At 37.6% G+C, this 16246-nt stretch overlaps 2 protein-coding genes across 5 annotated transcripts in view; both read right to left on the bottom strand.

The window, feature by feature from the left end:
- Positions 1-9976: 9976 nt before the first annotated feature.
- The window catches only part of ATF1 (activating transcription factor 1), a 46046-nt gene continuing 39776 nt past the window's right edge, over positions 9977-16246 (bottom strand). For all 4 annotated transcript variants that reach the window (XM_063075102.1, XM_063075103.1, XM_063075100.1 and 1 more), the window contains one exon: positions 9977-11072. In XM_063075102.1, the coding sequence (XP_062931172.1) occupies positions 10928-11072 (145 nt within the window). In that variant the 3' untranslated portion in view covers positions 9977-10927. The remainder of the gene's footprint in view (positions 11073-16246) is intronic.
- On the bottom strand, positions 14900-15515 carry LOC134360935 (ubiquinol-cytochrome c reductase complex assembly factor 6). The gene is given in 1 exon segment (XM_063075820.1): positions 14900-15515. A coding segment is annotated over 1 exon segment (240 nt). The 5' UTR covers positions 15140-15515.

Genomic DNA, 16246 nt, shown 5'->3' on the forward strand with positions numbered 1-16246 from the left:
TTATTTTCATTAGTTTCAATAAATTTTTTGATTTCCTGCTTGATTTCTTCTTGGACCCATATGTCATTAAGTAGAATGCTGTTTCATTTCCATGTGTTTGTACAGTTTCCAGAGTTTTGTTTGTTATTAATTTCTAGTTTTAATCCATTGTGGTCTGAGAAAATACATGGGATAATTCCAATTTTTTTAATTTATTGAGACTTGATTTGTGACCTAATATGTGATCTATCCTGGAGAATGATCCATGTGCTGATGAGAAGAATGAATATTCTGAGGTTGTTGGATGGAATGTTCTGTAGATATCTGCCAATTCCAATTGGTCTAGAGTATTGTTTAGATCTTGAGTTTCTCTGTTGATTCTTTGCCTAGATGATCTGTCTAATATTGACAGTGGGGTGTTCAGGTCCCCTGCTATTATGGTATTAGTGTCTATTTCCTTCTTTAGGTCTAATAGAGTTTGTTTTATAAATCTGGCTGCTCCAACATTGGGTGTGTACATATTTATGATTGTTATGTCTTCTTGATGGATCAGCCCTTTTATCATTAAGTAGTGTCCCTCATTGTCTCTTTTTATGGTTTTTAGTTTAAAGTCTATTTTGTCAGATATAAGAATAGCTACTCCAGCTCGTTTTTCTTTTCTGTTTACATGGTAAATCTTTTTCCATCCTTTCACTCTTAGTCTATGTGAATCTTTATGGGTGAGGTGGGTCTCTTGTAGGCAGCATATCGTTGGGTCCTCCTTTTTGATCCAGTCAGCCAGTCTGTGTCTTTTGATTGGGGAATTTAAGCCTTTTACATTAAGAGTTGTTATTGAAAGGTGTTGATTTATTCCTAGCATTTTATTGGTTGTTTGGTTGTCTTAGGTGTCTTTTGTTTCTTGCTTTCTGATTTACTGTTTGGTTTCTGTGTTTGTTGGTTCCTTAGGTTGTAGATAGCATTTTTGTTTGTTTGTTTTCTGTTCGTGAATGCCATTTTTATTATACTAGTGGCTTTTGATTTTTCTTGGGTTTTTATGGCAGTGGTAGTTATTTTTCAGGAACCAAAGCCAGTACTCCCTTGAGGATTTCTTGTAAGGGTGGTCGTGTGGTAGTGAACTCCCACAGTTTTTGTTTGTCTGAGAAATATACTATTTGCCCTTCATTTCGGAAGGATAGCCTTGCAGGGTAGAGTATTCTTGGCTGGCAATCTTTGTCTTTTAGTATTTTGAATATATCATCCCATTCCTTTCTGGCTTTTACGGTTTGTGATGAAAAGTCTGATGTTAGCCTGATTGGGGCTCCCTTATAGGTGATTTGATGCTTCTCTCTTGCAGCTTTTAAGATTCTCTCTTTGTCTCTTAGTTTTGTCAATTTGACTATAACATGTCTTGGAGAGGGCCTTTTTGGGTTGAATACGTTTGGAGATCGTTGAGCTTCCTGGATCTGAAGATCTGTGATTTTTCCTATACCTGGGAAGTTTTCTGCCACTATTTTGTTGAATATGTTTTCAATGCAATCTCTGTTTTCCTCCCCTTCTGGGATACCCATGACTCGGATATTTGAGCGCTTAAGGTTGTCTGATATCTCTCTCAGATTATCTTCAATGTCTTTGATTCAGTTTTTCTTTTTTTTGTCTGCTTGTGTTATTTCAAACAGCCCATCTTCAAGTTCAGAGGTTCTCTCTTCAATTTCAACAAGCCTGTTGGTTAAACTCTCCGTTGTGTTTTTTATTTCGCTGAATAACTTCTTCAGTTCAGCAAGTTCTGCTACATTTTTCTTCAGGACATTGATTTTCTTGTACATTTCCTCTTTCAGGTCCTGTATACTTTTCCTCATTTCATCATGATGTCTAGCTGAGTTTTCTTGTATCTCATTTGGTTTCCTTAGAATTATCACTCAAAATTCCTTGTCAGTCATTTCAAGGGCTTCTTGTTCTATAGAATCTAGAGTTTGAGATTTATTAACTTTTGGTGGTGTACTTTCTTGATTTTTTGTATTTCTGGTATCTTTTTTTTGATGTTTATTCATTGTGGCAGGGGTTTTACAGTCCACCGGTTTGAGACTATTGACTAACTAAGATGTTGCTGTGGTTGCCAATTTGGTATGGCTACCTCCGTGACTGCTCAGTTGGCCTCTAGTGCCTTGTGTGTGTGGTTGCCTCAGGTCTTGGGCCTCTCTGGGGGGCCACCTCTCTGGTCAGCTTGGACTCTGCTGGGCTGCTGGATCATGGGGCGGTACCGCAGGGTGTGTGGTCTCTGCTGAGCTTCCACTTCCCGTGCAGGACTTCTCCCTGTGCCATGCGCTCTGGCCCGGGCTGTTGGATCATGCAGTGGCGACCCCACAGGGTGTGTGGTTTCTGTCGAGTCTCCGCCTCCCTAGCCGGACGTCTCCCCGCTCTGTGTGAACTGGGGTGGGCTGGGACGTGTCTTCTGCAGCCCTCGTCTATCAGCTGGGACTTCAAGACCCTGCTAGGCACCGCCTCACCCAGGAAGTCTACCAGGTTTCCGCTAGGCGCAGACGACCAGTCACTCTGGGTGCCTTTGTAGCACTGTGTAGATCTTTCTTGGGACTTATCACCTTCCTCCTGGTATCGTGGTTATTTGTGTACTTGTCTTATCTCCCACACCAGAGCGTCAGCTCCTTGGGGGAGGAGCCTGCAGCACACAGTTCACCTTTGAATCCCTCCGGCGCGTGCCGAGTCCGGTGCCCGCCCCCAGTCAGCTCTCTGGCATGTTCAAGCGAACTCGGGAACTCTCCGACCACACTATTCTTAACCAGAAATTGGTTAGGCGTTTTTCCGAACTGGTGGCTGCAGAGATGGTATCTGCCTCCCGGTAACAGGAAGTTTACCGGGGCCAGAGCCCAGGGTGCAGTGGAGTGACAGTTGGCCCAGCCCATACTTCCTTGCCCTCCCAACGCTGGCCGGGGATGCCACACACCACCAGACCCGCCAGAGAACCGTGGAGGGAGTGGGAGGGGAGGCCAGCCCACAGGCCCCGCGAAGCCCTGCACCGGGGCAAGCAAGTGGGAAGGCTCAGTGAGGAGCCGAGCCAGGTGAGGAGGACAGGCTTGGCCGAGCCAGGCCGGAGCCGCCACCAGCTGAGAAAATGGAGGCAGCCCCGGGGCCAGTGAGTGGCCCGGTGGGGCAGGTGGAAGCCGGGCGAGCGTCTGCCCCCCCAACCAGGGCTGGGCCGGGGGTCACTCACAGGGCTGTGCTGGTTTGGGTGCCTCCCTCTCTGCCTCTGCGTCGTCACCATCCCTGTTCTCGGCCGCCGCCACCTCTGGCTGCTCACTCGGTCCCGCGGCACGGCTCGGGCACTCCCAGGAATCTTCTTTTATGCCGGCCTGAAACCTTGAATCCTGAATAGGGCAGCTGGCCGCCTTCAGTGCGGCACCGGCCTCCGGGTTCCTGGCAGCGTCAACAGCAGCCCCGGCGCCATGTTCCCTGTTTAGAGACTCGCTTTTGCAGCTTAGAAACAGTTCTTTTCCTGCTCCATACTTCAAAGCTGTTGCCTATAAATGAGGCAGCCTCTCCTGCCGAGGGCAAAGTGGCGGTCAGCCCCCACAGCCGGCCACCAGCAGCGGTTTTCCCTTAAGAGATGGCAAGAGGAAGGTCCACAAGTTTCCCGGCTGCCTAAGGCCCAGTGGCCGCCTTTTCCACCTCAGCTACTCTGCGCCAACCGCCGCAGCCACCGCCATCTTCGGATCCGCCAGAAGGTCCATTTTTTGCTTTTTTTGTGTGAGTGTTTTTGTTTTTGGTGGTTGGCTGGTATAGGAATCCCAACCCTTGACCTTGATGTTATAACACTGTGCTCTAACCAACCAGCCCTGGCATACAGATTTGAAAGAGGTAAAATTGTCTCTATTCATGCATGATATTATCTAATGATATTATCTACATAGAAAAAAAATCTACATAAAAAGCTCTTAGGGCCAGCCTGTGGCTCACTTGGGAGAGCATGGTGCTGACAACACCAAGTCAAGGGTTAAGATCCCTTATCGGTCATCTTTTTAAAAATAACTCTTCGAACTGAGTGAATTTAGTAGGGCTGCAGGATACACTGCCTCTTTTGTATACTAGCAAGGAAGAATTGGAAACTGAAATTTAAATAAACATTACCATTTGCAATGGCTAAGAGGAAAAAAAAAGAAGCAAGTAGTGACTAGGTATAAATCTGACAAAATACATGCATGGTCTGTGTCTTAGTCTATTTTCTGTTGCTATACCTGAATACCTGAGACATAATTTATAAAGAAAAGAAATGTATTACTTAAAGTTCTGGAGGCTGGGAAGTCCAAGGTCAAGTAGCCACATCTGGTGAGGGCCTTCTTGCTGGTGGGTACTCTCTGCAGAGTCCTGAGGCAGAGCAGGGACATCACATGGCAAGGGGGCTACAGCATGCCAAACTGGCTTTTATAATGGACCCACTCTCATGATAAATAGCCAACTCACTTGATAAGTCATTGATCCATTAGCCCATTAATCCATCCATGAGAGCAGAGCCTCATGAGCCAATCCCCTCTTAAGGGCCCCACTGCTTAATGCTATTATGTTGGGGATTAAGTTTCAACATGAGTTTTGGAGTGGACACATTCAAATCATAACAGTCTGTGTGCCAAAAACTACAAACGCTAATAGAAAAGTCAAAGTCATAAATAAATGGAGAGATATATTTATTGATTGGAAGACTCAATATTGTTAAGATGTCAGTTCTTCCCAAATTTATCTATGCATAGCTTTAAAACAATTACAGTCAAAGTCCCAGCAGGCTTTTTTTTTTTTAGATATAGACATGCTGCTTCTAAAATTTATATTGAAAAGCAAAGGAACTAAAATATCCAAAATAATCTTTTTCTTTTTTTCTTTCAAAATAACTTAAAAAAAAACAAATAACAAAACTTAAAGAACTCATACCGCTTGATTTCAAGACTTATTGCAAAGCTCCAGTAATCAAGACAGTGTGGTTTTGGTGAAAGGATAGATGCACAGGTCAATGAAACATAGTCTGTATGAAACTGATCTTTGAAAATTTGTTGAGACTCTTGCCCAATATATGGTCTATTTTTGTAAACACTCATGTTTGAAAGAAGTGTCTGAAGTTGTGCAGTGTATTGTATATCAAATTTCATTTATTATAGATGCACATTTTTCACACTTAAACACCTCTGAAATAGGTACACATCTTATCACAATGGCATGTCATATTTTAACGGACAGTGGTTTTTTCTTTGTGGTGCTTAAAATAATCAGTGGTGGCTTACAGCTGATGAAATTCTGTATATCTATTAGGTCAAGTTTGTTAATTGGTCAAATCTTTATCTTTACAGTTTATTTTCCTGCTTTTTGTATTATTTGTGAGAGAGGTATGTTAAACACCTACTAAGATTGTGAGTTTTTATTTATTTCTCATTATATTTTGGCATTTTGCTTAACATCCTCACCCTGTATTAGGTACATTCACGTTTAGATGTGTTTTATCTTCCTGGTTAATTGAATCTTCTGTCATTTTATTGTGATCATTTTTTTGTCTCAAGTAATGATATTTGCTTTAAAGTCTATTTTGTTCAACAAAAATATAGCAGGGCCGGCCCGTGGCTCACTCGGGAGAGTGCGGTGTTGAGAATACCAAGGCCCCGGGTTCGGATCCCATATAGGGATGGCTGGTTAGCTCACTGGCTGAGCGTGGTGCTGACAACAAAAATATAGCTATGCCACCTTTCTTTTGGCTAGTATTTGACTGGTATAACTTTTTTCATGTTTTTACTTGAAGTACCAAGTCTTCAACCTTGCTGTTTCTTTATATTTTAGTTTACCTCTTATAAATGACATACAGCTGGATTTTGTTTCCTAATTCAGCCTAACAGTCTTTTTCATTTAACTAAAGTGCTCAGTCTATTTACATTTATTATGATTACTTATACATATAGATTTATTTCTACCATCTTATTTTGGTCTACTTGTCTCATCTGTTTGTTTCCTTTTCTCTCATCTTTCTTTGGATGGATGAGTGTTTTTACTGGTATAGAATCCTAGGTGTTTTATTATGTATAATGATATAATGAAAAATAGAAGGCTGTTTTGTTCTCTTTTGTCATCTTCCCAAGTAGAGTTTGAGCTTGTTTATACTTGGTATCCTTCACCTTTTACAATGCTTTGTACATAGTTAATTCATAGAAATTGTATCTGACTACTTATCTATGACTGCAACAGGCAGTGGACAAAGAAGTGATATGGCCTGTTCTTTTTCCTTTTTAAAAATTCCTTGCTAGAAAGTCTAAGGCAGTTTTTTTAAATGTTTTGTAAACTTAGCCTAAGTGTTATTTGCATAATGTTTTCTGAATTAAAAAAAGCTTTTGGCAAGGATTTTTTCCAGATGCCATATTAAATTCCAGTAGTTGTCAGTTGGTAAAAAATGCTTTGATGCTCAGTTTTTTCCAAAATAAATTATTAAATTACCATAACATCTTTTTTTTTCCTGAACAAATTACTCCATCAATCCTTACTAAGTTTTCTTTGGTCTGCTTGACCTTTCATTTACAGAATGTTACAATATTACGGTACCACTTATGGACTTCTAAAAAACATACTACATTCCAACATGCATTATTTATAGATACATGCAGTAAATATAAAAATATGGACTGGATCCACACTAAATTCTTGATAGTGGTTTCCTTTAGGGAAGGAAATGGAATGAGGGAAAGAAATGTGGGGACTTCATTAATTGGTGCATTTTTTTCTTCAGAAAATTATCCAAAAGTTAATAAAATATTAACATTTATTTTGGATGGTGAGTGTACAAAGATATATTGTATAGTTTTCTCCATATTTGAAAACGTTTGTAGAATTTCTATGATTTTAAAATAGGGGGTTGCCATCTAGTGGACACATTTAAATAGAACCCTTAAAATGTTTCATAATATGCAGTGGAACAAAACTTTTCAGACTCTGACACCACAGGTAAGAAAGAAGGTACACACTGATGGTTAAGACCACAAACTTTAGAGTTGATCAGATCTAGGTCTGAACCCTAATTTTGTTATTTACTGTGTGACCTTGGGCAAAGTATCAAGCTTCTCTGTATCTTAGTGAGTTTGAGCTCAGAACTTCATTCATTTAACAAAAATTATAAAACACTCCTGTGATCCAGACTAGACTGTATCCCTAGACTGGGCCCTACACTGTGGGGATTCAGAAGAATACAAATAGACAGTCTCCTGCTAGAGTTTAATAAAGGTGTGTGTTGGGGTGGGGGGGGGTGCTACTATTTTAGACTGGATGGTTAGAGATTGGGTTTAAATCTTAGATCCAAAGGGCTGGCCAGTTAGCTCTGTTGGTTAGAGCACTGCCTTGTAACATCATCAAAGTCGAGTGTCTGGATCCCCATATCAGCCAGCTGCCAAAAAAAAAAAAATCTTAGATCCCTAGTAATTCATGCTCATATAATCTTAGGCAAGTACCAATCTCAGGTATGATGTTAAGATCCGAGTTCCTTAACACCAAAGTCCAGGGTTCGATCCCTGTACTGGCCAGCTGCCAAAAAATAAAATAAATAAAATAAAGAACCTTGCAGCATGTCCCATATGTCATCAAAAAGGAATACTTAAAAAAAAAAAAAAAAAAAAGGATCCAAGTTCCAAAAGAGCTGTAACACTGCCTTGTTTATCATTTTTCCTAGTAATGTTTGGCATATTAAAGGCCCTCAATAAATATTTGCTGAATGAATAATTGACATTACCTTAGCATTATCTTAACACGGTTCTTGGTATGTAGTAAGCACTCAATAAATGGCAGATGTTAAGGAAATTACATGACTGTATATTGTATATATAGATAATGCTGGATTTAAAACAATTTGATTTAGATTGATACATATTACATAATTTACCAGTTAAAAACTGTTACATATAGTTCTGTCAATTTTGAGATAAAAGATCTCAACCATTAAATGGCAGAAAGACTTGATCTCTAATGCCTACCTATGTTTGCTACAAAAAAATTACACCAATAAAATGGAACAGAGATATCAGGATCTGTCTCTTGGGGGGAAAAAGGCTGTTAAATGGCCTGATACCTCCTCCAAACAACTATCTCTTGAAAATTCCTGCCAAACTCTCCCTAGACAGCTTTCCGAATTCTGTAGCCTTGATGTATTTCTTTACTTTGTTTTAAAGTAAAAACAAGCAGTATTTATTAAAAACAAAAACCTGCTTTGTATAACAAGTAAATGTTATATGATTATGCAATTAGATTTTGATATACTTTGTAAACCTATGACATCATTTTATGTTTGACTATAATCTGTGATTTTTCCTTTAAATTAGCTATCAAGCCTTTGGGCAGATTATACTCACTTATCAATTTACATCATCTTTTCTGGGAATTTAACTGCCATTATAACTGATTATATAATTTTAAGCCTTGATACATATTTTTATATCCTTCCTATGTCCACATATTTTAACTGGAGAAAAATCCAGGTTTAACCTAGTAACTTTAATATAATAATTGCTGAATGAATAAATATTTCCAAAGCTCTAATAAATGTCCTCTCTTCATTCTCTGTTCAATAAAATTAAAGCAACATCTTATGTGCCGTAAGATGTGTTTGTGGGAAATAATCTATTTCCATCAATATGTTAATAAAAACATAAAATAGGTTAAGCAAAGGAAATAATCTCAATAATCTAGTGCATTTTTGAAGTCTAATTTCATGTTTGTAGTATAATCATTGTAAAAGTTTGATGAGCCCCACATTGGATTCCAATTAGAAAAACATCCAGGAAAATAGTTTGGTATGTATTTATGGAACTATCAACAGCTTGACCATGCCTGTTACATACAGCTAGACTAAGTAACTTGGTCTCCTGAGGAGGTTCCTATACCAGAATTCTGCCAGCAGCAGAGTTTACAAATAAGATGTCCAGCTTTGAGGCACTAAGAGCTAGATTACCTCCACTGTAGCCCACCACCACTTCTACCCAATGTTGTGTTAAAACACTTTTTTTTTTTTTTTAAAAGATGACCGGTAAGGGGATCTTAACCCTTGACTTGGTGTTGTCAGCACCACGCTCAGCCAGTGAGCGAACCGGCCATCCGTATATGGGATCCGAACCCGGGGCCTTGGTGCTATCAGCACCGCACTCTCCCGAGTGAGCCACGGGCCGGCCCAAAACACTTTTGTTTTAACCCAGTGACCCCATACCTTCTCATATTCTTTAGGCCTAATGGCCACCAGTTTTAGATTCTGGCTTTACACAAGATATATATGAGTAATCCCCCTGGTGATCAAACCTTTTTTTCTTTTCATAAACTGCTGCCAAGTCAATGGAGTCCCATTTTAAAGACCTCTTTGATGAAAAATTTCATCAGGAGGATCAATCACAAATTTATCAGTTAAGTAGTTACAGATTTCTACATCAACAGCCTCCTCAATCACTTCCTAAGCACTTGCAGAACAGAAAATTTAGCTATCTTGATTTATTGTAACTGGTTCTGACTGAATCAAAACATGTAAATATATTCCCCTTTAAAATAGGTTGTGTAGACCAACACGTAAATTTAATCCTTTTAAATCTAGAAATGCACTATAGTTAGTATAATTAACAGAATGGCTCTCAGCAAACTTGTCACTCATCAAGCACTATATTTTACATTCAAGCAAGCTTAATTTTATCAAATATCCTTTAATTTCATAGACAACAATATGATACATATTGTATAAGAAGCACACAATTGTTCTGCAGTACAAAGTGTGTACAAATTGAAATACAGAGGTTAAACACCAGTCTACTGACAGCATTTTTGAACTTTAGATAAAACTGCATACAAAATTTACAATTCAAATATTAGCCAATCTGAAACTTTTACTTCCCATAATATAAAAATGATACTTTGAGATGCAAAAAATTTTTTTACTAAACTATATAAACATTTAAAATAATCATTAAAAACTCAACATTAGAATTCATAAAGATTAGCTATAAAAATATATTGGCAGTCACTTTTCTTATAAAGTTACCATTCACTACATTACAAAATAGTCTCTAACATAAAATTGCCTTAATAACTACTATTTTAGAATCTGATAAACTTTACATTAAATTGATTATAAAATCCTCTTGGAAAACTTTGGTATGCATCTTCAGAAAGTTTTTTAAAAATAATATTTTAAGGGCCTGTAAACATTCCATTCTATTAAAGCACAACAGAATAAGTAATGGATATTCAACTGCATACAGAATATAGAATCAAAAAACCAATTTATTATATATTTGTAGAAAATCACCATTACCAGAGTAAGCAAAAAACAAAACTAGTTAAAAGTATCAAACTTTTAAACAGTTCTCCTTCCATTCTGATAAAAAAAATGTTACAAAATCACCACTCCATTCATGTATCTTAGATGCCTTTTAGGGCAAGACCTCAAAAATAGTTAACCCAGTCTCAAAAACCCTCTCAAGTCCAACAAACAAACTTTAAAAAATCCATTCAAAAGACCTGACAGTAAAACAAGTATACATAATCAGAACACATAATTTATATATTTAGTAATGTATTAGGTTTTCTTTTACATTTGTAATTTAGAATTTATTGGCAGAAATAAAATACACACACATAAAACTGAAAAAGGTAAATTTCAGGAAACAGTAAGAAATGCGAACCTATAGGGTAAACTGATTTATTTTTAAAAATTCAAATTGCTGAAAGTTCTTTTCTTGTTTCTTGAGTATGTTTAATTTTTATACAGCTTCCAGTTGTGCCAGTAGCTTCCTTGAGGTCATTTTCTACTTTATCCACTGTCACCAGATCTCTTGCATAAGATATTTGAGTTGCAAAAGCCTAAATAAAAAGCTTCACTTTTGACCTTTTAATTTATAAAACTCCACTAAAAAGAAATCCATCTAATTTTTAGGCAAGTCCAGAAAAATATTTTCTTTCTTAAGAATCAAACACTTTTATTGGAATAAAGATCCTTCAAAGTTTTTAACTCCTCTATTAGAGTTTTATTTTGATTTTCCAGGACTGCAACTCGATTTTCCAGGCATTTCACATATTCTTTCTTCTTTCTGCGACATTCTCGAGCAGCTTCTCTAAATATAAGCATTAAAAAAGAAGTTAGAAAAAACTTAACATTCTTTAAGTGGTAAATGTACCTGGTCATCTTTCCCCCCTAATTTAAACAGTTAAGGTATCATCTACATACAGTGAATATATACAGTGAATGCATACATAGATTTTAAGTGTAGAATTCAGTTTTGGCAAATGCATATACTTGTACAACCAACATCCCTAACAAGACATAGAACATTTCCATTGCTCCAGAAAGTTCCCTCATGCCCCCTCTTGGTCAGTCCTCTCTCAAGAAACTACTTTTACTTTAGTATATGGTATAAAATAAGGGTCCAACTTAATTATCTCCCAGATGTGGAGTTGGCTGTGTCAGCATCCTTTATTAAATAAGCCATCAAGTACAAGTGTACTTCACTAGCACAAGAAGCTATTTCTGGACTCTCCATCCAAGAGAGTCATTGCTGATTACAATGGCTTTAGAGCATGTTTCAGTGCCAAGTAAGACAAGTAACTTCTTTCTCTTCTTGACTGTCCTTGAATACTTATTTCTTTCATGTAAACTTTGTTTATTTTGTCCAATCCATAAAGATTTATTGAGATTTTATAATTTGAACTGCATCAAATTTATATTTGGAATTGGAAAGAACTGACATTTAATATTAACTGTCTCCTTCTAAGAACATAGAATATTTTCTATTCAGATATATTTTTAGCTCTCAGTAAAATTTTCAAAACGTGGATCCTATTCCTATCTTATTAAATTTACTCCTAGGTATTTTATGTTTTTTGTCATTAATATGTGTAATATTCCCATTTTTATTTTCAAGATGGTTATTGATAGTATAAAAACACCCGTGAATGGTTGGCTTTGTGCATCAACTTCTCTGGGTTAAGGGATGCCCAGATGGCTGGTAAAACATTATTTCTGAGTATGTCTGTGAGGGTGTTTTGGATGGGATTAGCATTTGAATCAGTAGACTGAGTAAAGATCCACCCTCACCACTGTGGGTGGTCATCATCCAATCCATTGAGGGCCTGAAGAGAACAAAAATGCAGAGGAAGGGTGAATTCTCTCTCTCTCTCTCTTGAGCCGGGACATCCATTTTTTTCCTGCCCTAGGACATCAGTGCTCCTGGTTCTCTGGTATTTGAACCCTGGGACTCATACCAACTCTCCCCCGCCCCAAGACCTTTGGCCTTGGACTGAATTACAGCACTGGCTTTCCTGATTCACCAGCTGGCAGATGGCATATCATGGGACTTGTGAGCCTTCATAATCTTGTGAGCCAATTCCCACAATAAATCTCCTCTTACATATCTCTATATATCCTATTGGTTCTGTTTCTCCAGAGAACCATGACTAATATAACGCGTTAATAAATTTCTTTATAAATTACTATAGATTTAAAATATTTGTTTTATTATGAAGTAGTTATATACACATAAAATCATACGTGGTGTAAATGTAAGTTACGAAGCATGATAAAATGAAGACATGTAATCCCAATACCCAACTTAGTAAGAGACAATTTTATCCATACTGAGGATGGCCCTCTGTGCCACTGATTCCATACCCCTGCCTCTTGCTCCAAAGCAATTACTAGCTTCAATCCCTTGCTTATTTTTATAGTTCTAGTACATATATATGACCCTAAATTGTACCATCTAGTTTGCTTATTTTCTAAATTATAAAATATTGTACTTTATGTATTCGTTGCAACTTGAGTTTCGCTTAACTTTATTTTTCTAATATTTATTCATGTTGAAGTCATTCACTCAATCATTACAAATGAACACTATTACATTGTATAAATAATAGCCACAATTTATGTACCCATTCTATTATCAGTGGATCTTTAGGTTGTTTCCTGATTCTTGCTGATACGGACATTCTTATGCATAATTCCTGCAAAAGTCGCTCTCTGTCACAAAGAGTAAAAAAGCTGAGGCACAGATCATATCCAGGTTAACTGTTCAAAATAAGGCCTAATTAATTTCAAAAGTGGTTGCACCAATTTACACTCTCATAGCAGTATAAGTTCCACTGTTCCAAATCTTTGCCAACTTTTGTTTAGATTTAAAGTTTTTTGCCAATTGGGTAGGTATAAATGATATCTAAGTGTGTGGTATTAGTTTGAATTTCTTTGATTACTAATACGGGTGAGCAGTCTTTCATGATTATTAACCACTTGTGTTTTCTGAGAACTGCCTATTTGTATCTTTTGCCAATTTTTTTTTACTGTTAGGTTGTACTTATTTAGAAGATCTTTATTTTTTCAAACAAAAAATAAATGGTTAGATATATTGCAAATATCTTCTACAGGTTTGCAGCTTATATTTTCACTCGTTTTATGTTATCTTTTGATGAACAGAAGTTATTCATTTTAATGAAGTTACATTCATTGATCTTTTATGTTAGTTTTTTTGTGTGTATTGTCCTATTTAAGAAATCCTTTCCTATACCTAAGGCTAGGCAATCATATATCTTCACGTAAAAGTTTTAAAATTTCATCTTTCAAATATAAGTTTTTGATCCATCTGGAATGATTTTTGTGTATGGTGTGAGAAAGAAATCCAGTCTTTTTTCCACCTATGAATAATTAATTGTCCCAGCACCATTTGTTGAAGAGTCCCAATAATCTGCCCTGTCATATCAGTGTTTCATGTTCATGGATCTGTTTCTAGGCTCTATTTCATGGATCGTTTTGTTTATCTCAATGTCAGAATCACACAGTTTTAATTACCAGTTTTAAATAAAATGATATCTTCTCACCTTTTCTTATCTATAATATTTTGGCTATCCTTGGCCCTTTACTCTTATATAAAACTTAAAATCAACTGCTTAAATTCTTCAAACAACCTGTTTGGATTTTGATTAGAACTGCATTGAATCTAATGGATCAATCTGGGGAAAATAGTCAGCTTTATAATACCAAGTTTCCATATCCATGGACACGGTATATTTTTCCATTCACCTACATCTTCCTTTATGTCTTTCAAAAATGTTTAACAATAGTTCCATGAAGGTTCTGAGCATCTTTTGTTAGATTTATTATCAGGTATTTTATTTATTGTTGCTAATATAAATGATATCTTTCTGATAGTCATTTTTTCCAAACACTTTATTGCTGATGTAAAGAAATACAATTGATTTTTGAAACTGATCTTGTATCTACAAACCTTATAAACTTTTTTACTTCTAATGATTTTTCTGTAGATTCATTTAGGGTTTTTTTGGTAGGCTATCATATAAAAATAGTATTAGTTTTACTTCTTTCATTTCAGTCCTTATAATGGTTTTTCTTTTTCCTGTTTTATACAATGGGTAAAGGCTTCTAGTACAGTGTTGAAGAGAACTGGTTCTTTTTTCAATCTTTAAAACAGTTTGTAGTTTATTCCCCTGGATATTTTAGGCAGATGAATATATCTTTGCTAATAGTAACAGTTTTATATTTTCCTTTCTGGTTTTAATTTTTTTTTTTTTTTTTTTTTTTTTTTATTGTCAATATCACTTTTATTATGCTTAATTTATAATTCCCACTTGCTATTATACTCAGGCATATTCATAGAAGTAAACCAGAATTATAACAGCAGAGGACAGTGCAAATACTCTTATCTCACATAACAGTCAAGACTAAATATTTTCCCAACCACATTCAAGGAGCTGATGATATGCATTTTGGCAGTTTTCAAGAGAATTGTTGGTCAAACCATAATTAAATTTCAATGTATCAGTTAATATCGAATGAGCAGCTCCTCTTGTAGTTATATTGGATTAGGTGCTTACAGAGAAGCAAGTAGTTAGACTCAATAAATTTAAAAAGCACATATTTAAGATGTAATATTATTCACAGAAATCTTGGCATAGTTATATTACAAAGTTTCTACTGCGGAGAAATTGGAGGTTCCTGTTGTCTCTCTTTCAGCCCCAAAAGCTCTGTTCTGAGTTCTCCAGGCTTTGGTGGAATTTCAGGTATTGTCAGGTCGGGCCGGTAGTACCTGTGCACCGCCTCCGCGCCCGCGAACATGGCCAGGAGGCTGGCCGCCAACATTTTCAGGTAGGTGGATAAGGGCACGCCCGCGGGCATGGTCGGCCGGCTGCGCGGGGAGGGAAGGGGCAGGGTCAGAAGGTGCCCAGCTAGCAACTAATCCGCGTCGGGCCTGGGGCGCTCCACTCAGCGCTGGGAACAAGCCACACAGCAGCAGAGCGGGACGGTGGGGGGTCACTTGAGTTCTCTTCCATCCCCGCGTCTCGGCTTCCTCATCTACGACACGAGGGAAAGGACAAGCCCAGCCCTCCCTCGCTCATGAGTGTGGGACGCTGGACCTACAGACGTTAAAGGCAGCGCTTGCTGAGCAAGCGGAAGGCCGACACCGGAGGGTCTCCCCGCGCCCTTTCCACCAATAGGAGGGGAGGAACTCCAGACCGCAGTCCCCCCATACCCCCGGAGACGCGACCCGGGGAAAATCTGGTTTTAATTATTTTTTTATGGTCTCTTTATCTTTGATGATTTTCAATGTCATCCTTTTTTCTTTAAAGAAATCAAACATCCTTCTTTTCCTTTCCCCATTAGGTAACTGAAGACTTTACAAAACTTATTCCATTGTTTGCTATTTCTGCTGACTCTTACTCCTGAGAGGCAGTGTAAATCTTTTATTATTGAAAGCCTTGGACTCTATAGCCTGGATCCCTAGGTTAACTACTACCTCTTCCACTCACTAAGCAGCATAACTTTGGACAAAGGGAAACTACTCACTCTAGGTCTTGGTTCCCTAATCTCAAAGAAATGGAAATAATGATATTTACACCTCAAAGATTTTTATGAGAATTACATAAGGGCCTGGCACATATCAAGGAGGCCTAATTTACTGGATATTCTGTGATTTTTGAACTTGTATTTCCTAGAACTCAATGTATGGGAATTCACCAAAGCCTGTGTTTAGAGTGTATTCTTCCAGGCATTTGGGGGCACTATGCATCCAGACCCATTTTAAATTACAATGCTGTTTATTGGTGTAGTGACCTCATGAAAAATAATCTCTGATCCAGTTCTCCAGCCTGCCCAGGTCCAAGACTCTGTCCCTCATCTCCTCAACACACCAAAGCTATACTGATCAGGTAGAATTTATCTCCGAGATACAGAGAGGCTGCTTCAGTGATTGTTAACCTTATGGTCTTATGATTCTGGTTTATT

The sequence above is a fragment of the Cynocephalus volans genome, chromosome 12 (assembly GCF_027409185.1).
Source record: "Cynocephalus volans isolate mCynVol1 chromosome 12, mCynVol1.pri, whole genome shotgun sequence".
NCBI classification, from domain to species: Eukaryota; Metazoa; Chordata; class Mammalia; order Dermoptera; family Cynocephalidae; genus Cynocephalus; species Cynocephalus volans.